The sequence below is a fragment of the Rhododendron vialii genome, chromosome 12a, assembly GCF_030253575.1.
Source record: "Rhododendron vialii isolate Sample 1 chromosome 12a, ASM3025357v1".
In the NCBI taxonomy this organism is placed as follows: domain Eukaryota; kingdom Viridiplantae; phylum Streptophyta; class Magnoliopsida; order Ericales; family Ericaceae; genus Rhododendron; species Rhododendron vialii.
Genome location: NC_080568.1, coordinates 2,617,339 through 2,642,078, shown reverse-complemented (window position 1 = coordinate 2,642,078; position 24,740 = coordinate 2,617,339). Strand labels below are relative to the sequence as shown.

Sequence of the window (24,740 nt, the reverse complement as noted above, 5' to 3'; positions counted from 1 at the left end):
TATCCTCCCATTGTAAAATCTTTTTGGCAAATATCTCTCAAATACTCCATCTGATTCATAATTTATTATGGCCACAATTCAAAATCAACAACTCGTAGTACAAAATGTAAAATACAAAAATAATTAGGCTTCCAAATGGGCCAGGACCTTCTACTGCTGTAGGAGATTTTTTTTTTCTTCTAAAAGATGTGTTTTGGGGGCTATTTTTGTGGGGGTAGGTTTAGCATATTTTGGTTTCTCATTGTGGCGGCTTATTTGATCTTTTAGCGTTCGGGTTTCTTTTCGAGCTCTAGGCAGCATATGATTTCCGGGGTGCGTAGGTGTCATCTTTGTTGGGTCGTATGCTCCTTGTTGTGATGCCATTGTGCTTTGAGTTATTTTTATCTTTGTCATCATTTTCAAAGATTAATATTAAATTATGTGTTTGCCGTCCAAAAAAAAAAACTTGTATAATCTTAATTGTTTATGTTTTTCTTTTATCACCTCTATTCTTTATGCGCATTAGGATTAAAATAACAACAGCTAGCAGTTGACAGAGCTCAAAATGTACAAGCTACTTAAAAAATAGTGCGAAGAAAAAATGGTTTACGCGTTCATTAATCCCTAGGAGTTCAATCTAGCCGTCCACCAACGAATAACCTATTAAATATGGAGTCAAGTCTCATATGAACCCAAAAAACACATATACATTGACCAAGACTCAAAACATTAACCATTTGGCCCCGAACAATATCACCTCCACGCGGTTAGGCATCACAAGTATCCTGTTGCCTTCTGGTTATAAACAATAATATTCTTCCCGAACATTTCTTTGGGAAACTCAGAGAGAGAGATGGAAATTTGGGATGGTTTGATGGACGTCGTCCTAGCGATGGTGAGTGTGATTGGGGCCATTCGACAAGCAATTGTCGAGGGCGTTATACATCGCAGCGTTGATGCTTTATGCAGTTTTGTGTCATGGAAATTGGGGAGATTGTGGCTACCTGCCCATCAAGGGCGAGTGGTAAACGTGAAACTATCTTTCTTGCTTTCATGGACAACATTTTTGTTTTGAGTTTTTGAGTTCCGAAACAATCTTTCCCCATCCTTTTATACGAACATACGTACCACTCTGAGTTGTTAATGAGAAGAAATTGGTAATGAGAAGGGATTGTTAATGAGAATGAGTTGGGATTGAACTATAAATACCAAGTCCCAAGGGGTATTGCTAATACCCCCTAATAGCCGGATTGGACATCCCAATGGATTAATAGTCCGGACCCTTTTTTGCTACCAAACAGAGTATTAATACTCCCATGGGATTAGTATTCCAATCCTAAGTCCCAAACCTATTATCAAACGGGGTCTTAATATACAATTAGATGACTCATAACTTACAAGACTTACTTTTTAAGTGGATATGAGTCATTCAACGTATATTGGATCTATGTGATATGGTGTAGACACTCTCCAACGAATTAAGCTACGCACACTCTTAAGAACCTCAAGCGAATCAGACTCCCAATAGCTTTGAGTTCTTTGTAATCATTATCAAAGATTAATAACTTACGTTTTTGCCGTTAAAAAAAGAAGAAAAAAACCTTGTGTAATCTTAATTGTTTATGCTTTTTTTTTTTATATTACCTCTCCTCTATTCTTTATGATGCCCATTAGGATTAAAAACCAACAGCATCCACTTAGCACTTAGCAGTTGACAGCTCAAAATGTACCAGCTACTTACAAATTTATGCAAAGAAAAATGGTTTACGTGTCTGTTAATTAATCCCTTGGGGTTCAATCTAGCCATCCACCAACCAATTAAATATGGAGTCAAGTTTCTTATGAATCCAAAAAACACACATATACATTGACAAAGACTCAAACCATTAACCATTTAGACTTGATCAATAGCTCCGAACAATATCACCTCCGCGCGTTTCGATCGGCATCACAAGTATCCAGTTGCCTTGCACTTACAAACAACAATATTCTTCCCCAACGTACATTTCTTTGGGAAATTCAGAGAGAGACAGAGAAAGAGAGAGCTAGAGATAGAAATTTGGGAAGGTCTGATGTACGTCATCCTAACGGTGGTGAGTAAGATTCGACAACCAATTGTCGAGGGAGTTATACAACGCAGCATTGATGCTTTATGTGGTTTTGTGACACGGGAATTGGGAAGATTGTGGCGACTCAGCCCGTCAAAAGAAGCCACGCACAGGCAGCGGTAAACATGAAACTATCCTTGTTGCTTAATATCTTTGACTACGTTTATGTTTTTAGTTTTTGAGTTCCTAAACAATCTTTCCCCATCCTTTTATATGAACTTACAACTTTGATCGAGTTGGTTGAATTTCAATGTACAAAAAGATATATACACTCAGAGGCAGGGCAGGTGTTAGGCCATTAAGGCCATGGTCTAGGGCCTCCACCTCAGGCAGGGCGGGCCCTATACTATTTTGGGGTCCTAGGAGGGCTCAGAATTTTTATATACGAAAGAATACATTTTTTTAAAACTCTAGGTTTGTGCGTTGAACATTTGTTTAGGGACGGAGAAAGTATTTTTTTTGTAACAAAGAAACGAATTTTACTAATCTTCAAAACAAAGAATGTAAAGATTAAAGGGAAAGAAAACATGATGGCATCACAACAAGAAGCAAGATTCCCAACATGGTTAGCACCCTACCCTCTCGACAATCATATTCATGATTTTATACTACGGTGTAAAAGCATGCAAGGGCAACTTGGTACTTTCATGGGTGACAAATTAAAGACGCATATTCATTCATTTGTAATAGATCTCAGTAACAGAGGGCACGCTATTTGATCCAATTCAATAAGAGGACCAACGATAACGTTCGTTGTGTACTCATTGTATCAAAAATTGGTAGCATCACAAACACTTACTCAAACTCACTGTCATGTGAGTGTGTTTGTGTAATTGTTTATGGTATGAGTACGATTGCTCGAGCTGTACAGTGAAATCAAGATTTTTTAATTCATAAACATGCACATGCATGGCTTCTGGAAGCGCTGACTTTCTCAATTATACATATATCTTATTACGCGGTTAGCCACATGACCAAGTATCACTTCCATAGTACAAGGATTCAAAAAACACATATACATTGACCAAGACTCAAACCATTAACCATTTTAGACTTTTTTTCATCACAACTCACAAGTCCTTCCGCTTACAAACAACCATATTCTTCCCCAACATTTCTTTGGGAAACACAGAGAGAGAGAGAGAGAGAGAGAGAGAGAGAGAGAGAGAGACCATGCTTGATGGACCGGAAATTTGGGAATTTCTGATGTGGGTCGTCCCACTGGTGGTGAGTGCGATTCAGGCCGTTCGACAACCAATTGTGGAGGACGTTATACATCGCAGCGTTGATGCTTTATGGGATTTTGTGTCAGGGGAATTGGGGAGATTGTTGCGATTCGTCCGTCAAAAGAAGCCAAAGGTTAGCGGTAAACATGAAACTATCTTTCTTGCTTTAATTCTTTGACTGCTGCATTTTTGTTTATAGTTTTTTGAGTTCGGAAACAGTCTTTTCCCATTCTTTTATATACATACCGAGGTTCTGAATACCGTTTTGGACATGTTATCGAATTTGTTACTGAAACGGTACATACCGGTACCAACGCGTTACCGGCAAGTACTATTTCGGATTTATCGTTACAAATATAAAAAATATTTACATTTAGTTATAACCTTGTTTTTCCGTTACTTAAAGTCCTATTAGAGTAGTATTACAATTAAAAAAAAATCAGTTAACATCTATTTTTAATAATGAGAAAATAGCTTCCTCTCTTACCACGTGTGGTAGATGATGCTCATTATTCAATTTACAATGCTATTTATTCCCAAACGGTGGGCTCAAAGTCGCTGGTTTTCCAATCCAAAAGATAAATGCACGTTCCAAATTCCCAATGCAACTATTCCACTTTTTTTTTTGTTCCACTTTTAAAGAGTGATGTTTATCTTCCCAAACCTAGCTTTGTATAATATAAACGAGTTTGGAGTGTTGAGTTCTGTGCGCGCATTTCAGCCGAGATCGACGCTGCCCCATAAACGAGTTTTGAGCATTGAGTCTTGTGTGCCACAAGGAGACGATTACAGAAGTGTATTCCCGGTCGCTGTCCGTCGAGGTAGTACATAGGTCGCATGGGCAATTTAAACGCCGGTGCTTGGGATCGGAACATTAGCGTGGAATAGTAAACAGCTTTTCCGTTCTAGCGTTGGAAAATAGGAAGAAGGTCCAGCCATCCAGTAGCCTATTCTTTTTTGACCAAGGCTATCCTTCTGAGTTTTTGTACGTGGATTTTGGTCTCAAGTAAACAAGAGATTTTGCGGATCAAAAAAAAAAAAACAAGAGATTTTGTTTATTTCCAATTCCAATTGCCATCTCTTTCTCCGTGTTGAAACTTCTAAACGTAAAGGGGAGTAAAGGCCCTTTATATATTTAAGAAAAGAAAGGGTAGCGTGGTCTTTTACTTCTACCATAAACAAAGTAATGAGTTGCACTTTACTCCAAAACTATAGGAAGGAGAAATTTTTTTGATCGGCGAATTGGTCATTAGTAAATCTCAAGAAGGTCATCTGTCAAACGACTAAACCACATAGAGGTAATCCGTACTTTGCTCCGAGAAAGATATACACACTCAGAGGCGGGGCATGCATTAGGCCTTAAGGCCATGAACTAGCGCCTAGCCTCCACCTTAGGTAGGGTGGGCTCAGATTTTGGGGCTCTTTACTCATTGATATCGATTGACTTGATGAAAAAATTTGATGTTTTTTTCCGAAAGAATGCATCTTTTTAAAAGCCTCGACAAGGGTATGCTCATTCTGTGTCTCACTTTGTTGATCGAAATCGTTCAATTCTTTTAGATTTAATTTCTAAGAGACCGTGATAAAATATAGCTCAGTCGAATATCAATAAGTGCTTCATTTAGGAGTTTATTTAGTTTCTTTAAAATTCTTGATTATTGAAAAATTAAATTTTTAGACCAAACGCTTACCATTATCCGATTAACTTGAATTTTTGCATAGTCTCCTAAGAAATGAATTTGGACAAAATGAACGTTTTGATTTGTTATTGGGAAACATGGAATGAGCTGGCCGAGGGTGAACAAAATTGTTCTCAAATAATCTTCTGATGTTTGAATTAAAGCAGGCCACATCCTGAAATCTCTCTCTAACTCCTAAACATTTTGTCCTAAAATTAAGGGTTGAACAAATACTTTCCCCTCCATCTCTATACCATTCCAGAAAAAAAAAAAAAAATCTCTATTCTATTTGTATCACTATCTTATGTTTTTAGGTGGTTGATTTACAGAAGATAGAGGAAGAGTTGAAGACACAAATCAAAGAGTTGGAAACAGAGAATGAAGTGTTGAGAGAAAAGAACGGAGCAACGGAGAAAAAGGTTGAGTTAGCCAAACTTTTATGCATGATTTTATTTTGTGTGTACCAGATTTTATTATTCTTCAAACAAAGAATAAAAAGATTGAAGGGAAACGAAGCATAATGCCTTCACAACGAGAAGCAAAATTCCCATCATAGTTGGCACCTAAGCCTCTCGATGTAAAAGTTTTTTGGTTTATGTGTGGCCCGTGATCTCTTCTGGCTCGAGTCCTTCCTCTGCTGGTCCAGTGGTTACCTAGCCTTCTCCACGCCGCCTGCACAGTGAGCGCACGACTAAGACCTGGCCGGGGGTTGCCCGGCAAGGCCCTCCGGCGAGAGGATAAGTATGTGTAGGAAGAGAGGAAAGAGACTAGGGTTTTGAGTGAGTATTCGCGTTAGGGAGTGCGTACCTCTCCAGAGGCGTTCTCCTTCAATATTTATAGAGTTTCCTTGACTTGCTCTCCAAGCACAGGCATGTGCCTTGCACGGGTCAGGCGACGTCGCCATGACGTCACCGGGCGAATCTGGTAACCGTTTGGCATGAGCTGGCACATCCCACGTGCGCTCATGATTATCCTTTGGCGTAACCGCCTCAACATGCGGGGCGACACGTGAGTGTGCAGGTGGCCGAGCCCGACTGGCCGCGCAGGGTAGCCGAACCTGAAGGGGATCCGAGCATAAAAGGGAGCCGAGCATAAAAGGGTAGCCGAGCCTGATAGGACTTTAAGCCAAGCAAAAACGGTCTAAGGGACCACCTCCCAAAGGTGGCCGAGCTTGACATGGTTCTTTCTGTTGCCGAATGCAAAGTGAAGAAAAAGCCGACGATTGACGTGTCTTGGCGAAGCCGAACCCTGGCGAAGCCAAAGTTGGGTTCGGTCGGCTACAGTTTATATACAACTTTTTTTGTTGTTTTATTATTATGATTAACAATTAACTGCCATGTTAAGTTTAAATTGACCTGAAGTATAGATTAGACAAGCATTAAAGATAAATTTAGTTTCAATCTTTTGCTAATATTACTCATTTCTCATCGAAATGTTAATAGGAGTACTACTTGACATGTGAAGCAATTCCAATCCAAATGTGAAATGCTTATGTGTAATTTGATATTCTCCACCCTTATGTCAAATTTGACATTTACGGTGTTAAAAAATTACTTTCATCACTTAACTCCAAAACTTCCTAAATTTAATAAATTTGACATGTTGGGTGGAGATGTCAAATTCTAACATGTTAAATTGCCATGTAAGCCTTAAAAAAAATTTGATATCGTCAAATTCGAAGCCAAGGTTGGTGATGCTAATATCTCTTCAATTCTTTATCTCTCTACCATTCTCGATAAAAAAAAAAAAAAAATCTCTATATATACCATTCTTATTACGAGCTCTATGTTTCTTAAGGTAGTTGATTTACAGAAGATAGAAGAAGACTTGAAGACAAAAGTCAAAGAAGTAGAAGCAGAGAATCGAATGCTGAGTAGGAGGAACCAAAAAATGCAGAAAAAGGTTGAGTTCCAACCCCAAATATTCACAAACTACTGAACGTTTTCTTCTAAATTACGGGACGAACAAATATTAATTCCTGGCCATAAAAATCTCTATAGTACCATTCGTATCACTATCTCTATATTGTTTTTTTAGGTGATTGATTTACAAAAGATAGAGAAAGAGCTGAAGACAAAAATCGAAGAGGCTGGAGCAGAGAATAAAGTGCTGAGGGAGAATAATGGAGCAATGGAGAAAAAGGTTGAGTTATCCAAACATTTATGCATGCATGACTTTATAGTATTTTGTAAAAGTTGGTTTGGTTTGCTTGCAACTTTTTGCAGTTTTAACATGAAAATTTAACGGCTTTGCTAAATTAAAATTGATACCTTAATTTATTCTTTTAGTTTTTATACACCAGTATTAATGAAAACTTCGTCCTATCGAGTTCAGCTAGTGCAGTCACCAGTCCCACTTTCTGGCCAATATCAAGGAAGTTTTGGTGGGCAAATCTTGAGTTTAACCTTTGAAGGCAAATTAGGTATTATTAAGGTATGCCAAATTTTGAATTGGATTTTTTAAACCTTCTTTATTTTGATGGCACTTCTAACAAGTGCGACTATATTTCGTGTTGGATTACTTTACCAAGAACCAAAAAAAAATGGTGTTGTGTTAATGTGCAGAGCAACATCGGTGAAGAAGGAGGGATACCTGTAGGGCCGTGGGGAGGAAATGGGGGTGGATACTGGTCTTACAAGGTCGACGACGTCGCGCCTATATTGCAGATAACTCTTGGTTATGGACAAGTTATCGATTCAATTTTATTCACAAGTAAAAGCCGCGACGACAGTGTTATAGGATGCTCCAACAGATTTGGCGGTTCCGGTGGCCAATATACTGCAACGGTGCTGCCCTGACCCTCTTTAATTTATTCATAGACAAGGATATGCACAGATGGATTTGGATCAATGCACGTGGGCGACACACACGTTGAATGGTTCTGGACCCATCTGTGTTTGAATTCAGCATTTTCGTTTGTGTCTATAACACACACACATATATTAAATCTTCTTATCTAATTGTTAAGACGAATACGTAGGCAAGTAAATTATTTAACCAAAACCCTGCGCACGTGGCAATATGGATGATCTACAAATTCAACCATCCTAAGTTCAAAACTTGACAATCTCTTGAGGCTAGGTTCAAAAAGAAAAATCTCTTGTAAATTTCCTCATTCCGGTGCGGATGGCTCCTTTTAGCGTACTGGAAAGGGAAATAGTCGAGAGGCACGGGTAAGCTAACCCGAACACCGCTAACAGACAAACCGAGCAAAAAATTGTTTAACCATAAACTACAATAATGTTAGATGATCGTTATTTTTTTTATGCGTTCCAAACAAAGTCCTAATATATACTTTTACTTGTTTAGTTGTGCATTGACAGTTCAGAAGAGCAACTCTCGGCCATAAGCCTGACATATGGAGACTGGGGTGGAATGAGTCTAATCACATCGCTCTCTTTTCATTCAAATCGGGGCAGATATGGGCCCTATGGTCGGCGAATTGGTTCTACCGTGTCCATTCCAATTGAAGAAGGTACAATCTTGGCTGGATTCCATGGACGTTGTGGACTCTACCTTGATGCATTTGGTGTACTTGTAGCACCCAAAGTACTCAACAGTTCGTACAAGGTCACCTTCTATCCCCTCTGCTTTTTACTCTTATCCAATTAGGATCCGGGTCCTCCGCACATCTGCGGTCCAAATTAGAATGCAAGCCAGATTCTTCAATAGAATTATTCTCTCCAAAACGTTACAGCTTGAATTATTAAAATAGAAACGCGAGTCTCGCTTTTATTCACATGAGGAAATCTCACGATAGATGAACCCGATTTCTAATTAGTACATGTACCTCGACTGGTTAATTGACAGTAATTTTTTTTCACAGGCAAGCGGAAGTCGGCTCCGTTTGGAGGAAATCTGATAGGCACATATTTTTCTTCAATGCTTACTTGCGGGAAGATGATCTATCGGTTTCTTCGATAGGAGTGACTCCTAGCCTATTTACATGCATAGGCGTTCACAAGGAGATATGCATCCTTAAAAAATCAATTTCTGTTTGAGCAAGAAGCATCTTTTTCTCTGAGAGCATGATACCATGGGTTTGGACCAGAGAATAAAAAGTTTGTAGTAAGACAGCATACTCAAATCATGGCCTTTTGAAACAATGAGAGAACTGTTTTCAATCCAAAAGGTATATTTGACCACTGAAAGTGGTGATCTGGATGCAAAAACCAGTTTTGGGATGATCAGTATCTTTGACCCTTCCTGTCAATAGCGTTTTTGTTTGAAACTTGATATGCTTGTAGGCTTACGTCCAAAGTGTGTAAATTATTTTTTGCTTATTCAGTCTGTGCTGCAGAGATTGTTGTTAGATTAAAGTTGCTAATGTTTGTTATTACTGCTTATCGACGGTGATCAGAACCGTCGCAAAAAAGTGTGGTCAAATTAGAAATTTGTTTAATTGAACACCAATCATAGTTCTGAATACCGTTTCGGACAGGGTACCGATTTTTCTACTGGTACGGTACGTACTGGTACCAGTCAGGTACCGGGTACCGTTTCGAATTTACCGCAACTACAATATATATAATAATTATATATAATTATAATTCAAAAAAATCCCCATACCATGCAATTCATCATAAAATACTTATATTAAGCTAACAAAATTCACATGAGTGACTTCAAATTAACAAGAACGAGTTCCAAATTCCAAGAGCATCCACAAAACATATGCAATGTTAAAGTACATATCCATAATCGCAAAACATACGCAAAGTTTACCAAAAGGGACTTAAGAAGTACATTCAAAAAAAACATAGATTGTCATTCAACATAAACATAAGGATCATTGTGTCCTCCAATGTCCCAATAATCATACTGGCTCTCGTTCCCATTTGGAAAATCATCAGCGGCATCATCAAAGTTAGGCTCCTGATCATCTTCATCTAACGTCAATGCCTCTAAAGATGGTGGTTCAACAATCTCCCATGCAATATCATCTTCGTCAAGTAGACTAGGCTCTTCACTCACCCAATCATCCAACACATCTATGTTTTCAAGACTAATCGGGTCAAGTGCATCTCTCATTCGCCTAATAATCCTACAAAAGTAATTATCACAATTTATAAGATCCATTTTGAAAGCATATTAAATAAAAATCGAGTAACAACTTTTGAAACAATTACCTTTCTCGAAGCTTCAAATTATAACGCACATAGACTAAATCATTGAGTCTTTTGTGTTCTAGTCTATTCCGCTTCTTAGAATGGATAAACTCAAATGTACTCCAGTTTCTTTCGCATTCAGTTGCGCTGCAATATTGGCTAAGTACTCGAATAGCAAACCTTTGTAACTCTGGAACTAAACCTCCAAATTGCCCCCACCATAAAACTAAAAGATTGAAAACTTAACAATTTACTAGATAAAAATTTAGCAACTTACAAGATAAAATAGGCATACTGAAAAAGAAAGGTTACCTGGAGATAGTTTCTCTCGTTGACGAATAGCAAGGGGCATATTGAAATCACCTGTTGCCTGCTTGTATTCCTCAATTTGTGCACTTATTTGGTCTTGCAAATGCTCATCCGGCACCAAGACCGTAAGAGCTTGAATGATTCCTCGATCAACTTCCTTTTTCTTCTTGAAAGAAGGCTTAAAATATATTGCGGGATTAAGAAAGCAACCAGCAGCATGAAGAGGGCTATGAAGTTGCCTATCCCATCTAGCATCAATCACTCGAATGTATGGGCCATACAAAGAAAGCCTATTGTTGAACCTCATTTTAATTGCCTCTTTCGCCTTATCCATTGCATCATACAGGTATCCCATACAAAGAGAGCCTATTGTTGGACGGTACGGACCTGTACTGACCGGTATTTAGTCCGGAACGGTATTGGGGGGTCAGGGTACCGTATACTTGAAAAAACGGTACGTACCGGCCGGTACGGAACGGTATCGCTAACTATGACACCAATAGCTATGTCGAGCTTTCATGTTTGTGAAATAAAAAGTGAATCGTCCAAACTTTTATCGTTCGTGTTGTCCTCTACAAATGTTAAATTGTTGACATAGCTATTGGTGTCCGATCAGACTAATTTTTGACAAGACTATAATTTTCTATGAGATCTAAACTGAACGGTTCCGATCATTGTGGACCCACAATGGCTCAGAAATGGGACAGTAATGGAGGATTGAAACTGAGAAAAAAGAGAAAAGGTGTGTTTCGTTTCCTTCCCACCTCAGGAGAGCAGGCCGTCCACTGTGAATCTGTGATATCCTAAAGTCCTATAGATACACCAACAAAAACACAGGGTAGCTAAGTCCTATAGTTAGTTAATTTTTCAATTTTCATTCTAGGTTATTGAGTGCTTTTGGAACAATGCTTCACATCAATCGCAACATGTCATGTGTCATTTTGTTCTCTAATTTACCAATACAAAAGTCACGGCTCCGATAGTTTAAAGCAATCACAACACATTTGGAGCACCACATGGCTTTGCTCTAAGAGCGAAGAATAATTTCTCATTCTATCGCCCTAATCTTTCACTGCCAAAACAAATTACCCTAAACTTAATTTTATATATAGAGATATATTTGTATGCTATATAATAAACCTAATATAAATACGGAATGTATCCATCTCTCTTTCCCATCCAACAATAAGCATTATATATGCTAGCAAATGGGGGTGAGCACGGAGTGATTCGGTTTTATAGTAAACCAAGGACCAAATCACTCCATAAAATTCATCGAACCAACGCATTGGGTCTTGTGATATGGTGTGAACTTTGTAGATACTCCCCAACGGATTGAGCCTACACACACTCATAAAAACCTGAAGCGGATCAGACTCCAAAGAGTTCTTTTTTTTTTTATCAGCAAGAAGATAAATTCATTAACTCATAACACAAAGTACAGAGATAATAGGGGATTAGGTACACCGACCTGACCACTCAAGACTCTTTTCTCCTAACCACACGGAAGAAACTAGCTAGTTTAGGTCCAATAGGCTGAACCTAAACCAGAAAAAAAACAAAAAAAAACAAAAAATCCCAAGGTTGGTAAGGAACCAACCCACTCAAAAGGAACTCATCCCAAACAAAAGGGCTAGGCCCAAGACACCCAGAACAGCCCAAAACCAAATCAAAACCCTAGACACCAACAACCACAAGACGCCAAACCACTACCGCTAGCTCCGCTCCCCCAACGTCCAAGACTCACCACCACAACCACCACCAAAGCTGAAGACGACGGCGATGCACGCTTGTGCCCACCGCCTAAACAAACCAGAGCCACCAGACAGCACAGAAACAGAGACGACGACCGTCAAACCATCTCAAGCCGCAGCCAACCCAAAACCCCTCATCCATACCGCTACATAACTCCACCTGCAAAAAAAATAAAAAATAAAAAAAATCCAAACCCTAACCAGAAGTTCCACCACTCTGAACAGTCAGCCTCTTCCTCGACAAACACCCAACAAACCCTCTGACGCCGAGCCCAAATCATCCCTAGCAGAACCAAAATCATTGCCCGATCGATCAAACACCACCGGTCCACCCTCCACCACCAAAGCCAAAAATGGCAACGCAGCTTGCTCCAGACCACCTAACAAACAGGGCAAAGTTCGCTCCAGCCACCCAAGAGTACGTTCTTTTAATCTTTTTAATCATTATCAAAGATTAATAAATTATGTTTTTGCCTTTAAAAAAAAAAAACTTGCATAATCTTAATTGTTCATGCTTTTTTCTTATCACTCTATAATTTATGCTCATTAGGATTAAAAAAAAACAACAGCATCCACTTAGCAGTCGACGGAGCTCAAAATGTACCAGCTACTTACAAAATAATGCAAAGAAAAATGATTTACGCCTATGTTAACCCCTAGGGTTTCAATCTAGCGGTCCACCAACCAAATTAAATATGGAGTCAAGTTTTGTATGAACCCAAAAAACACATATGCATTGACAAAGACTCAAACCAATTTACCCCAAAAAAAAAAGACTCAAACCAATGACCATTTACCACTTCGACTTGATCAATAGCTCCGAACAGTATCCTGTTGCCTTCCGGATACAAACAACTATATTCTTCCCCAACATTTATTTGGGAAACTCAAAGAGAGAGAGATGGAAATTTGGGAAGGTCTGATGTACGTCGTCCTATGGTGGTGAGTCTGATTCATCAACCAATGGTTGACCGCGTTATACAACGCATCGTTGATGCTTTATGTGGTTTTGTGTCACAAGAATTAATGGGAAGATTGTGGCGACTAATTGCCCGTCAAAAGAAGCCAGAGGCAGCTCCTGTTCTCTTGGATCAAGGGCGAGCGGTAAACATGAAACTACCTAAATTTCTTGCTTTCTTTGACTACGTTTTCGTGTTTTTTTTTGAGTTCTGAAACAGTCTTTCTCCATCCTTTTATATGAACTTTTACCACTCTGAGTTGGTTGAATTGGAACATATAGAAAGATATATACACTCAGAAGCAGGGCATGCATCAGGCCATTAAGGTCATGGTCTAGGGTCTCCACATTAGGCAGAGCGGGCCCTATATTTTTCGGGGTCCTGGCAGGCTTACCTTTACCCATTGTTTTCTATTGACTGGTGAAAAGAAATTTACTTTTTTATGAAAGAGTTCTGCGCGCCGAACACTTATTTAATATAGATGAAATATTTTTTTTGCAACTACAAAGAAACAAATTTTACTAATCTTGAAAAAAAAAAAAAAGAGAATGCAAAGATTAAAAGAAAAGACAGCATGATACATCACAACAAAAAGCAAAATTCCCAACATGATGGGCAACTCTAGCCTCTCGACAATCATATTCATTGTAGTCTTAATAGGAACAATTAACTACTCCCTCCATTCTTAAATAAGAGTCCATGTTACTATTTCGGACAATTCAAAAAATTATTTCTATCTTTTAATCTATAATGCTAAAAATATCTAATATAGATCTTGTTTGATATATCTTAATAAGTTTTATTATACAAAATTTTAAAAATCATAAAACAAATATTATAAATTAAAAGATATAAGCAAGATAGAAATAACAGGAAAAAGTGAAAGTGAATTCTCATTTAGATTAGACAAGCATTAAAAGGTTAGATTAGACAAATGTTTGTGAGTACTATTTAGGAATACAATCTTAAAGGAACGTTAGTTCTTGGTGTACGGTTTTTTTTTTGATAGACGAAGAAAATTTTATTAGAAACTCGAAAAAAGATACATCGAGAAGGAAAGGACAAGCATCAATGAGAGGAGAAATCTAATCTAATCATGTGCAAGCCAACAATCCAAGGGACAGAATAGAGACCATGCAACCAAAAGTCAGAGAAAAAAAAAGATACAAAAATCTAAACCATATCAAATTTTTATGCCATCTGATACCATCCAAATGGCTCCTGAAGTCTTCAATAGAATAAGCACTAAGGTTACACCTCCCTTTGACCCAAAAAGCTACTCTGAGTTTGATAAGATCAACCACTTCACCAACCTCTTGAATTGCATTCTTGATGACAAGATCATTTCTAGCTTTCTATATAGACCAAAGAACGGCATAGAGGGTGGTGTTCCAGGCTAGCTTCTAGCATATTTCTTCCAAATTATGAAAAGAATTGGAGAATCAAAAATCAATTAAACCAAGTAAGGTTGATGGACAAACCCATGATACAGGCCACCAAGAGAGAATAGCAGACCAGATGTTCCAAGCAAAATTGCAATAAAGGAGCAGGTGTAACGGTGTCTCAGTAGATGCAGAACATAGGGGGCAGTTTCCAAGATTTTGGGGGATTTCTTGGAAATTTTTCTCGCTGCCCTTTACTAGGGACTAATACCCTAAAAAAATACACCTTCAATTATTCTAACCGTAAAAGTCATGTATAGATTTTACGGTAAGTCTGTCCCCATAGACATTTACCGCATAGATTTTGCATAGACTTCAATGTGAGGCCCACTAAGGGTCTCACACAAATGATCCGAACTGTTCATTAAATTTAAAACATGTTTTCAAGTGCCCCCATTAAGTGTCAGTGCTCAATTCAATCTTCTAACTTTTCGTTCATTCACGTCTGTGCAAAATCTGTGCAGTAAATGTCTGTGTCAATAGCACTGCTGTAGATTTTAACCCCAAAATAACGTTCTTCTGTTTGACTTTCAGCATGCCACCTCTTAACATCTCTCTCACCAACAACTGAACGTTTTCTCCTAAAGTTGAGGGACGAAATAAAATTTCCCCTCTAACGTACTGTATACAATTAGTATCACTATCACTATGTGTTTGGGTGGTTGATTTATAACAGAAGACGGAGGAAGAGCTGAAGACACAAATCAAAGGGGTGGAAGCAGAGAATGAAGCGCTAAGAGAGAAGAATGAAGCGCTGAGAGAGAAGAATGGAGCAATGGAGAAACAGGTTGAGTCAGCTAAACCTTTATGCATGATTTTATTTTTGTGTAACAACAAAGAAACATATTTTAGTAATCTTCAATTATTTTTTTGATCGGTAATCTAAATTATTATTAAGAAGAAAGGGGAAGGAGTTCCAACCAAAAGTTGAAAAATACAGCCTGATGGGAACATAGCCCATACACATTTATAAGGATAAAAGTCCGTACGGCCTAAAAGCCTAGATAATACAATAAAAACTCATCCGATGGCCAAAAGCCCAGATTTGCAACAAAGCTCAGTCTGAGAAGCCCAAAACCAGACCCTAATTTCCTAGCCACATTGACCGACGCCGGCCACCATCCTCACCGCCCGAACAAGACAGCAACCACCAACACAAACAAGGCCGAAAAAAAATCTCCTCCAAACCACCAAGCCACCATCAGCAACCCAGGAAGAGATCAAACCGGCTCCAAACACCCACTGCCGCAGAAGCACCCTTTACCGTTAAGCGAAAACCGTGAAAGCCCAAGGGACGAACAAGGCGGGAGACCAAACGCCGCCACCTTCAACCACCACACAGCCACCTTGCCATTAGGCAAAAATCAGAAAACCCAACAGTTAAACCGAACCGAAAAGCAAGCGTGAGATTAAGGGACGGAGACGGAAAACCTAGGAGGATAGCCAAAGAGGAAGTGTGGCAAGGAAATCGGGAGTTTGGGGGTAGAAAAATAGAGTAAAGGATGGAAGAAGACGAACTCAGATCCTCTCCGATGTCTCACTCTCTCAACATCTTCCGGATGTTTTCACCACAAGGTTGCCCCAACTTGAAGGCTCCTATTCTTTAAGAAGCACGACGCCGTTTCGAAAAAAGCCACTAACGGCTCCTATGAAAATGCCGTCTCCCTCAGTTTCCACTCATGAATGGACGCGCGGGAATGGACAATAATTTTTAAGGTTATTGATTGCATCTACCACCGAGATAAACACTCGAATCCACGAGCAAACCTTGCACACAACGGAAAGAAATAGAAACTCTGAATATTATTGATGGAAAAACTGAATAATAGATTAGGTTACAGCCATTTTTATAACACTCTAACTGTAGAAATCCTATTGAAAAAGAAATCTTAAATCATGCCAAAATATGCAACATTAAATATAAAAAAATAATTTCTAATTAATTAAAATAAAATCCTAATTTTTATGCATGATTTGACGGTGGGGAAGGGGATAGAATTGATTACGTTTTTGTCGTTCAAAAAAAGGGGAAAAAATAGTATAATCTTAATTGTTTATGCTTTTTTTTGTCACCTCTATTCTTTATTTGCATTAGGATTTAAAAAAAAAAAAAAAAAAAACAAGAGCATCCACTTAGCAGTTAACAGAGCTCAAAATGTACCAGCTACTTACAAAATAATGCAAAGAAAAATGGTTTACGCCTATGTCAATCCCCATAAATTATGTATGGGGTTCAATCTAGCAGTCTTCCAACCAATTAAATATGGAATCAAGTTTCGTATGAACCCAAAAAACATGTAGACATTGACAGAGACTCAAACCATTAACCATTTAATTAGCAGTATCCTGTTGCCTTCCGGTTACAAACAACAATATTTTTCCCCAACATTTCTTTGGGAATTAAACTCAGAGAGAGAGAGAGGGAGGGAGAGAGAGATGGAAATTTGGGAAGGTCTGATGTGCATCTTCCTAACAGTGGTGAGTCTAATTCATCAACCAATGGTCGATGGCGTTATACAACGCATCGTTGATGCTATATGTGGTTTGGTCGATGGCGTTGTACAACGCATCGTTGATGCTATATGTGGTTTTGTGTCGCGGGAATTGGGGAGATTGTGGCGACTAATTTCCCGTCAAAAGAAGCCACAGGCAGCTCCTATTCTCTTGGATCAAGGGCGAGCGGTAAACATGAAACAATCTAAACTTCTTGCTTTCTTTGACTACGTTTTCGCTTCTAGTTTTTGAGTTCCGAAACAGTCTTTCTCCATCCTTTTATATGAACTTTTACCACTCTGAGTTGGTTGAATTTGAACGCATAGAAAGCTATATATACTCAGAGGTAGGGCATGCGTTACTACTACAATAAACCATAAAGATCACAGCAATTGGCCGTGATTGTAAGTTTTTCATCACGCTCCTGCTACCGTGATGGATTTGGATGTAATTGTAAGTCATTTTCTTTTATCACGGTTATAAATCGTGATTGAAAGAGAGAAACAATCACGGCCAAAAGGCGTGATCGTTTCTCTTTTATCACGGTTATAAGCCATGATTGTTTCTCTTGGGCGTGATCATTTCTCTTTTCTGGGTGTGATTGTATGTCACTTTAGATCATGGTTTATAACCGTGATTGTAAGTTCAAAATGATCACACTACCATAAACTGAGATGAAAAATCATTGCGCGTGATCTTTTCTTTATATCTACTAGATCATCTTTTTTTGTCATTGCCAAGTTTCGAACCCACGCACCCTTAGTTGATTTTCCAAGCCCTTACCACTAAGCTGGCCAAGAACTTCTGTTACATTAGGAAAACAAAAATATTTATACTTACTTCCTAAAGTGTGAAAACTTTTTTTTTCCCCTTAAAACTTGCTGAATTTTTTGAAATACAATGAACATGATATTAAAATATATAAAAATACATATATAAACATTGTTTAAAAAAAATTAAAAATACGACAACAGATCTTTTGTCAATCAAAATAAATTGTTGGTCACCAAAAGATTTTCTTGGGGTGAAAAAAAAAGTTTACCTAATGTGTCAAACGTATACTTGGAAGACATCCGAAATAACTAAATTTCACTACTACAATAAACCATAAAGATCACGGCTCACCCAGGTGAAAATCGGGCACTAGTGGAACAGTCTGTCTGTCGTCGAAGAAACAACTAGACACTAGTGGAACCTAGTTGTGAGATTTGCCTTCTCTCTCACCCTCTCTCTCTCTCTTTGGGCGTGAAAATGAAGATGAAACGTAAAAAAAATTTGGGATGAGTGTAATTAGGACTTATCTTTTTACCTTCTGTAAAAAAGAAAAAAAAAACTTTTTAAAGTTCTTAAACGACATCGTTTTTCTCACATAACTTTTTAAAGTTTGTCTAAATAAATACCAGCCCGGCCACGTGAAAATTCAGAGCCTAAATAGGTAGGTTTTTTATCTCACTACAAGAGTGAGATCATTTATCTCACTTTTTTTTGTACTAAAATTTTTTATCACATTACAAGAGTGAGGTCATTTTTCTTTTATTTCACTACAAGAGCAAGATCTTTTATCTCATTTTTTTCCGCCCTAAAATCTTTTATCACGCCACAAGGGTGAGGTCTTTTCTCTTTTTTATCACGCCACAAGGGTGAGGTCTTTTCTTTTTTATCTCATCACAAGAGCAAGATCTTTTATCTCATTTTTTTCCTCCCTAAAATCTTTTATCACACCGCAAGAGTGAGGTTATTTTTCTTTTATCTCACCGCAAGAGCGAGGTCTTTTATTTCGCGCTAAAACCCACTTTTTATCTTAGCTTAGGACTTAAACTGAGATAAAAAAATTTAAGCACCACTTTTTATCACGTTTCACTGGAAATCGTGATCTTTGTGAATCTCCTTAGTGTGACGTATATCTATAATTGTAGTAGTTTAGGCCATTAAGGCCATGGTTCAGGGCCTCCATCTTAGGCAGGGCGACCGGCCCTATATTTTTCGGGATCTTAGGCCGGCTCACCTTTACCCTTTGATACCTATTGACTTGTGAAAAAAAATTGATTTCTTTACGAAAGAATTTATCTTTTTAAAAACATAAGTTAATTTGCGTGTTGGAGACTTATTTAGAGACAAAGTAAATATTTTTTTTTTGTAAGAACGAAACAGATTTTACTAATATCTCTCACAAACTACTGTGCGTTTTCTCCTAAAATTAAGGGAGTTACAAATATTCTCTTTTTTATATCTATACCATTCTCAATTAAAAAATCTCCATATATATCATTCTTATCACTAGCTCTATGTTTCTTAGGTAGTTGATTTACGGTACATAGAAGAAGACTTGAAGACAAAAGTCAAAGAAGTAGAAGCAGAGAATGAGATGCTGAGTAAGAGGAACGAAATAATGGAGAAAAAGGTTGGGTTTGCCAAACTTTTATGCATGATTTGACGGTGGGGGAGGGGCAGTTGACGGTGGGGGAGGGGCAGTTGGCGGTGGGGAAGGGGCTGTTGGCGGTTGGAATACCAATCTTTTCATTTTTTCCGATTTTTCAAAGATGAGAAGATTCGATCAAGAAACTATACATATCGGATCGAGTTGATTTTTCACGACGCTCACTCGGTTTTTTTTTTTTAAATTATTGAACGGTTCGAATCATCCGTGCAAGGCTCGGAGTGGGCCCCGCACGGTTTGCAGTGGCCGTATCATTTCTGTTTACCATATCAATAAACTCCCCCAGGAAATAAACAAAAAAATAAAAAATTCAAGACATAAAACCTGAAGGGTGACGTGGCAGACAGTGATTGGATTAGTGACAACCCCACGTTTTTGTCTGTCTCACCGCACTGTAAAAGAATTCTTTCTCAAATTGTTGTAGTACTCCTACAACTTTTTTGAAATTCTAATACGACAAATTAACTGCTTTATTAAATTAAAATTCACTTGATTTTGGATTAGACGAGCATTAAATAAGGGCGCTGCTATTCGCAGCCCTCTATTTTCTTCCATAGCCCGTTAAAAATTTTCAATTATACTCGACAGTTAGTTACCGAAATTGAAATATATTTTCAGCATCCAATTACAGAAATATAATATTTTTTTCAACAGTTATTTACCGAAAATATATGTTCGGCAGTTGTTTATCGAAAGTTGAACATATTTTCGACATGTAATTATCAAAATATAATCTTGTTTTCAACAGCAATTTACCGAAATGTTATTTATGATTTTCAACAACTATTTACCGAAATGTAGTAGTGGGCTATGAAAGAAAATAAAGGGCTGCGAATAGCAGAGCCCTTAAATAAATACAGTTGCCAATCAAAAAAGAAGAAGTTAAATGCAGTTTCAATCTTTCGCTAATAATATTACTCAGTTCTCCCCCAAAGCTTTATATATATGAGCACTACATGAGATTATATATATAAAATCCAAGAGGAACGTAAACTCATGGTCTAGTTTTTTTTTTTTTTGATGGGGGGTAATTTTGTCTCTTCACTATACTAGAGATGAATGCACTAAAAAAGAGTCATTACACCTAAATAGCCCTCTGTAGAGTTCCAACCCCAAAATACCCTCCTAGCTTCTATTTGACTTTCAGCAGACTACCTCCTAAAATCTCTCAAGAACTACTGAACCTTCTCTCCTAAAATCAATGGATGAGCAAATACTCTCCCCCTCTATCTCTATACCAATCATGATCAAAAAATTAAATCTATATATATACCATTCTTATCGCTACCTCTTTATTTTATAAGGTGGGTGATTTACAGAAGATGGAGGAGAAACAAAAGATAGAAATCAAAGAGTTGAAGACAAAAATCAAAGAGCTTAAGAAAGAAATCAAAGAGGTGGAAGCAAACAAATATTCTCCCCTATCTCTATATCATTCCCGGCCAATTTCTATACCATCCGTATCACTATCTGTATAATTTTTTTAGGTGGCTGATTTACAGAAGATAAAGGAAGAGCTGAAGACAAAAATCAAAGGGACGACAGGAACAGAGAATAAAGTTCTGAGGGAGAAGAGCGAAGCAACGGAGATAATGGTTGAGTTATCCAAACTTTTATACATGACTTTATACTATGTTGTAAAAATTGTTTTGGTTACAACTTTTTGCAATTTTAATATGACAAATTCAAAAGAATTATATTAATAATATTTCAGTGGCACTTACATAACGAAGCTTATTACAAATATTTTGAACAAAGCCAAACTAATCATCTACCTATTGTAAAATGAGAAAAACACAAGGCAGTCGATGTTTTTCACCTCAATCCAGACGTTGAGCTTGACACAAATAGCGGCACTCGCAATCTACTGTTTATTCATACCTAGAATCAGCAGTTTCAAAGAGATAAAGTGCCGAAGGTATGCCAACTTTTCATGTTAGTAGTATCCAATTTTAAATTGGACTTTTGCAAGCTACTTAATTTGATGGCACTTCTAACCAGTGTGACTATAGATCTTTTGTTTGATTGATTTGATATCACAGCAACAATATTTCGTGTTGGATTACCTTACCAAGGATACAATTTCGTGTTGTGTTAATGTGCAGAGCAAGATTATTGGTGAAGGATGGATACATAGAGGGCCATGGGGAGGGAATGGGGGTGCATACTGGACTTACAAGGTCGACGTCGCGCCTATATTGCAGATAACTCTTGGTTGGGGATCAGTTATCGATTCAATTTTAATCAAAAGCAAAAGTTGCGATGGCAATATTATAGGAAACTTTCAGAGAATTGGGGGTCCCGGAGGCCACAATTTTGTAACGGTGTGACCCTAACCCTCCTTAGTTTATTCACAGATCAGGACAGAGATGTATCCAGATATGTTTAGTGCACCACACGTCGGACAATTTTGGATTCATCTGTGTCCGGATTCAACACTTTCGTTTGTGTCCATAGTATTTTTTAGTTTTTCTTATCTTCATTGTTGAGACGAAAATATAGACGGGTACGTAGCTCAAGTGGCAACATGGATGAGCTGTAAACCTAGACATCCTGAGTTCAAAACTTAGTGCTCCCTCTATCCCTTTGTAAATGTCCACTACGATTCTGTGTTCCATTTTCAATTGCCTACATATCTCAATCTATAGTGTGAAAAATATGCAAGAATGATCTTGTTTGATATATCTCAATTATTTCTATAAGACAATTATTTTAAAATATAATATATATCGAAAGATATAAGTCATTGAAAATTGTACGCAGAACAGTAATGGACACTTAAAAAAGAACAAAGGGAGTAGGCTCTTGGGGCCAGGCTGCAGGGAGAAATCTATTATGAATCTCCTAATCCCTATGCGGATAGCTTGCTTTTGACAAGACCGGAGAGGGGTAACAGTCAAGTGCGCGTATGCCAAAACCCCCTACCATCAAACCAAACAATTAACAAAAAAAGAACTATTTAACCAAAACTACAATAATTTCTTATGGTTGAAATTTTTATTTTTTGTGCGTTCCAAACAAAGTCATAATTTATACTTGCACTTGTTTAGTTCAGAATCAACAATTCGGTAGAGCGACTCTCCTCCATTAGCCTGACATATGGACACTACAGAGGAGAACAGACAATCGCATCTCTCTGTTTTTATTCAAATTTGGACACCTATGGGCCTTTTGGTTCAGTACGGGATCCGGATGATCCTTCCGTGTCCATTCCAATAGAAGATGATGTCGTACTGGCTGGATTCCATGGACGTGCGGGAAACTTCCTTAATGCATTTGGTGTACTTGTAGCACCCAAAGTACTCAATAGTTCGCACAAGGTTCACCTTCTATCCCCTCTTCTTTTTACTCTTATCCAATTAGTAAATCAAGATTCTCAAGCTCTTTTTCTCTTGCAAAAATGAACGGCTTGAATTATTAAAGCAGAATCTCTGAGTCTCACTTTTATTCACATAAGGAGATCTCCCTTTTATTGACATTTTTTTCCCGTAGGCAAGCGGAAGTATGCTCCATTTGGAGGAACTAAGATAGGCACATATTTTTCTTCAACCTTGTATAGTGGGAAGGCGGTCGGTTTCTTCGGTAGGGGTGGCTCCTATTTACATGCCATAGGAGTTCACATGGAGTCATTGAATCTCACTTATATTCGCAAGAACTGTTTTGGGGCTTGAGGAAATTGATTGGGTATGTTCTCGGATTAATGGTGCCTCTATCCCTAGTAGAATCTACAAGCTCTTGTTGGCAGCTTCTATTTACTGGACACACGAAAGGAATACCAGAGTATACCAAGGTAAAGCTCTCCCTGCTTCTTTCTTGGGCTCTCACAGTCTCAATGAAGTTCAGGCATGCCTATGCTCTTGTAGAGGCCTCAAACGTAATGATGGGAATCGGATGCTGGCTAATGTTTGGGGCTTTAACTCTAGGATTTTCTATACCTAGCTGGCAGTTTTGTCTAGCTTCGTTATTTTCTGTTAGCATGTGTTTAGGCTATGGTTCTCGTTGATTTCCTTGTTAAGGCGCATTGTTGGTAGTCATTTTAGAGTCTGTATTGGAAAAACTCTTGGATTTTCTGTTTCTTGTCTAATGCATGCAAGTTGTTCGATAAAATGACTGAAACAAACGCGGTTTAATGTGTTACCTTGATTTAGGGGTGTGCAGAGTCTCTTCACTTTTTGGAGGGTATTGAATTAACTGTTTGTTAAATTGCAGAGGAAAGCTACTCATTTGCTTTCGCTCCAAGTTTGAAGTTGCTTGCAGCTTGTGAGAATGGAATCAGCAGAGTTGGGTAGAAGCGTCCATGCGTGCTTATATGAGCTAGGTCATGGTCCAATGCGTTTGTGGGCATTTCTCTTGTCGACACATATTCTGCTTGTGGCCGTGTTGATGATGCTAGAGAGGCATCGGATGATATTTACTTGCAAGGACATGGAGGCTCTGAGGGCTTTTGAGTATATGCAGAAAACAAAAACTGAAAAAGCTGACAAATTGACATTCGTTGGCATTCCTACTACAGCTTGTGGCAATACGGTGTTATTAGACACAGGTCAAGCTTGTTTCACTTCTTTTGTACATGATTGTTTATAAGCTAACTGAGGAAATGCCATTCGAGCCTTCTGTTATGATTCGGCGTGCTTTGCTAATGGCAAGCATTCGAACCCCTTGATGAGGCAACCTATGTGTGTGTTACTCTCAAATATGTACGCCACCGCAAGAAGGCAGGATAATGTAGCTTCAGTTAGGAATAACATGGAGAAGAATGGAGTGAAGAAAGAACCGGGCCAAAGTTGAAGAAATACAAATAAAGTAAGCCAACTGGCAAGTGCATTCTTGGCCCTGTTTGGGCAAGAAAAGCATGAGTTTTTTTTTATTTTTGCAGGCCCATCACGAGTTTTATAGTGATGATTCAAACTGCAAGTCACACTTGCAATTTGAATCATCTTTGTAGGACCCGTAATGGGTCCCGCAAAAATCAAAGAAATCCACCGCCCTCCCCAATACTTCACGCTTGTTTGGTACCCATTTTTATTGATGACTTTTTATTTTTGCGGGCCCATTAAGGGTATTATGAAGTTGATTCAAACCGCAAGTCATTTTTAAAATATTTTTTGATAGGTCCCTGAAAAAAATTAACTTAATCCTATCGAGTAGGGCTATTTCAAAATTAACTTAGTTTCAAGGACTATTTACATTTACATTTGACACTAAATTCGGACTGTGTTAGTTTCGAGGACTATTAACTACAAGAC

General features: G+C 38.1%; 1 protein-coding gene across 8 annotated transcripts in view; it reads left to right on the top strand.

The window, feature by feature from the left end:
- LOC131311345 (uncharacterized) overlaps nucleotides 1–24,188 on the top strand; it is a 31,199-nt gene extending 7,011 nt beyond the window's left edge. The window contains exons 1-8 of one of the 8 annotated variants that reach the window (XM_058338758.1): nucleotides 764–848; nucleotides 13,081–13,267; nucleotides 15,241–15,351; nucleotides 19,354–19,458; nucleotides 20,799–20,891; nucleotides 20,982–21,089; nucleotides 21,600–21,818; nucleotides 22,545–24,188. In XM_058338758.1, coding sequence (XP_058194741.1) covers nucleotides 13,100–13,267; nucleotides 15,241–15,351; nucleotides 19,354–19,458; nucleotides 20,799–20,891; nucleotides 20,982–21,089; nucleotides 21,600–21,818; nucleotides 22,545–22,898 — 1,158 coding nt within the window. In that variant the 5' untranslated portion in view covers nucleotides 764–848; nucleotides 13,081–13,099 and the 3' untranslated portion in view covers nucleotides 22,899–24,188. Of the gene's footprint in view, nucleotides 1–763; nucleotides 849–5,306; nucleotides 5,412–6,789; nucleotides 6,895–7,029; nucleotides 7,135–12,990; nucleotides 13,268–15,240; nucleotides 15,352–16,932; nucleotides 17,247–19,353; nucleotides 19,459–20,798; nucleotides 20,892–20,981; nucleotides 21,090–21,599; nucleotides 21,819–22,544 lie in introns of those variants that run through there. The other 7 variants (XM_058338756.1, XM_058338757.1, XM_058338762.1 and 4 more) reach the window with 7 other exon arrangements.
- Nucleotides 24,189–24,740: the final 552 nt, after the last annotated feature.